This window comes from Nelumbo nucifera, chromosome 3 (assembly GCF_055504915.1).
Source record: "Nelumbo nucifera cultivar China Antique chromosome 3, China Antique-T2T, whole genome shotgun sequence".
NCBI lineage: Eukaryota > Viridiplantae > Streptophyta > Magnoliopsida > Proteales > Nelumbonaceae > Nelumbo > Nelumbo nucifera.
The window spans coordinates 101,774,852-101,777,575 of record NC_142651.1 but is presented as its reverse complement, the minus strand read 5'-3'; the positions used below and the strand labels follow the sequence as shown (position 1 = coordinate 101,777,575).

Sequence of the window (2,724 nt, the reverse complement as noted above, 5' to 3'; positions counted from 1 at the left end):
GGTCAAGAAACCACTGACCCGAGGTTGAACCATCTAACAGTTTTGGTAATTTTTTTTTTAATTTTTGTTAGAATGGGCCGTCTCTTCGATTCAAACGGTCGGACTGTTCGACCCGGAAACTGGACCCCTGACCGGTTCGGTTTTAAAAACATTGCATTGCATTGCATTTCTTTTGATGCAGAAGAAATTCAATAGATTACATTGTTTTCTTTCTTAAAATGGACTTCTTTGTAAATGCTTGGCATTGAAGTACAAACCAATTCCTTCCTTTGCACAAGTTGGTAAAAATGAAGAATGCAACAGAAAATCAAACAGATGTAAGTGTCACAGACACCTTAAAAATTATATAGAACAACTTCCCAAAACAGAACTCAATAAAAAAAAATCCCAAGAAAAAGATGGTAGAAGGATTACCATCTTTGGCAAAGTCCGCAATGCATTTAATCCTACCATGAAAGTGATAAGAAATGCAAGGAAAAGATGATGAAGAACTAAAACTGTAACCGGTGGGGCAGATTTATAGTTCTAAGCGGTCATTCCCTCTGCAGCCTTTCTAAAGGCAGGACGAGACGAAATATCCTCCCACCAAGCTTTGACATGGGGACGAGAGTTGATGAGGTTGGCCTCGGGATTCTTCATGAGGTAATACGTGTAGGAGAGGTGGTGAAGGTCCGCCAGGCTGTAGAAATCTCCGGCGAGGTATTTGCTCTTGGAAAGTCTCTCTTCATACACGTCCAGTACCTTCCCCAGCTTCTCGGCGTTGGCCTCGATCACTTTCTCATCCGGTGTTCCTCCAAAAAGCGGGCTAAACATTCTCTGGTAAACCAGTGCTGAGATTGGAGGGTTGAATTGTTGCGCTTCCACCTCTAACCAGACGTTAACTAACGCTGCTTCTTTCAGATTGTCCAGCCTCAGAAGATCAGTGCCCTTGTCCTTGTGTTTTGTCGCCAAGTATTTGGTGATTGCACGAGACTCTGTCGTCCGATCGATATGAAAAAATAAATAAATAAATAAAGAAATTAACAAAAACAAATGTCACATTAATCGTGACCACCATTAGATCGAGCATGCTCACCAAAGAGTGTGAGATCACCGTCCTCAAGAGCCGGGATTTGACCGAATGGCTGCAAAAAAAAAAAAAAAAAAAAACTGAATGATATGCGCAGGGGAAAAAACCCTAAAGTTTCATGCATAACAATAAGCAATTAATTTACGTTTTTGGAGATGAAAGAAGGCTGTTTGTGTTCGCCGGCGGATAGGTTGATGGGGACGATTTCGAAGTCGACTCCCTTCTCGTGGAGACAGGTCATTACGCGTGTGGTGCAGGTGGACATGGCGATTCCGTAAAGCTTCACCGCCATTTCTTTACTCACACAGAAGTAGATGGAGATACAGGAAGAAGAAGATGAGTAGGGGGTTGAGAAGTTGAGATCCTTTCTGTCTTCCTTTCTAAGATGTAGTTCTGTTTGTTAGATTTCGAGGTGCAGAGTGTGATTATATATAAAGATTAAAGTGAGAGAGACTCCACTCACTCCATCAGACCATCACTACCTGGCAAATGGCAACCAACCCGGCGGGGGCAAGTAACGGAGAATTCCAGAGTTTTTGACTGGTCAAATCTTGCAAGTTATGACGTTGGTTGGTTAGGAATTAAAAAATCCGAAAAGATAGACATGGGCGTGAATGGGTGAACGTAGGCCCAAAAATGGGCTCAACAGCAATTATAGGCTATTGACAGTTAACCGTTAGCAAGGGTCCTGCGTTCAGACCGCGGAGGAGGTAATAATGTCATATGGTGGATTTGGTTGAGGTGATACATTATTACTACTGTGTTCATCAAAAATTAAAAAATTGAGCCAAACTGATAAAATACAGGAAGAATGACTAATCATGCTTAAAGTTTAATAGAAAATGTTGATTAATCGAATTTTAAAAAGTGGAAGGTATTAGTTTGATTTTCATTAATTAATATGAAAAATTTGGCTGTTAATTGAATCAATCGGTGTGTCTATATATAATATTATTTATTATTTATAATATATATATATATATATATATATATATATATATATATATATAAATGAAGAATGGTAGATGACAATTATCAAAAGACCCTGATTTTCTATTTATTGCCCCTCTTTAGTCATTGTACTCTAATTTTTTTGTTCAAAAATTCTATTGACCAGTAATCTCATGTTAATTTTTCAGATTTATGTGGGGATCGGGAAAAGTTTTTCTAGGTATTTACCCAGGTAAGTAACTTACCAAAATGCGAACGGGGCCTTAGCTTTTCATTAGTTCTGTCTAATATTAGGTTCGAGAAGAATGAGCGAACAATAGAAGAGGTGAATTTGAAATCTTTTTTGGACATTTGTAGCATGTGGTATGCCCAGTGTTTGTCTCCTTCAATTTCTTATGATGATAATTAGAGGATAGAGGATTTTAATTTACAGCCCCATTTGCTTTTAGGTAAGTTATTTACTCGGGTAAATGCAATTATTTGGGTAAGTTTTTCCTGGAAAACACTTACCCAGGTAAGTGTATTTATCCATGTTCTTTTATTTCCCAAATAAAAAAAAAGGAAATGACCACTTTAACCATAAGAATTCATTATTAAAAGAGGCATTTCTGTCTCAAATAAATGTTGGAAACTTTCCCCCAAGTGAGAAAGTTATTTACCTATCCAGGAAAATAAACTTTCCTTGATCCCCATATTAATCTGTA

The 2,724-nt window shown here is 38.0% G+C and overlaps 1 protein-coding gene across 1 annotated transcript; it reads right to left on the bottom strand.

Moving 5' to 3' along the window:
• Positions 1–314: 314 nt before the first annotated feature.
• ATGSTF13 (Glutathione S-transferase family protein) lies at positions 315–1,484 on the bottom strand. The gene is made up of 3 exons (XM_010261359.3): positions 1,215–1,484; positions 1,076–1,124; positions 315–974 (listed from the first exon to the last, which is right to left on the bottom strand). Exons 1-3 carry the CDS (start codon positions 1,359–1,361, stop codon positions 526–528), a joined length of 645 nt encoding a protein of 214 aa, XP_010259661.1. The 5' UTR covers positions 1,362–1,484; the 3' UTR covers positions 315–525.
• Between the last annotated feature and the right edge of the window lie 1,240 nt (positions 1,485–2,724).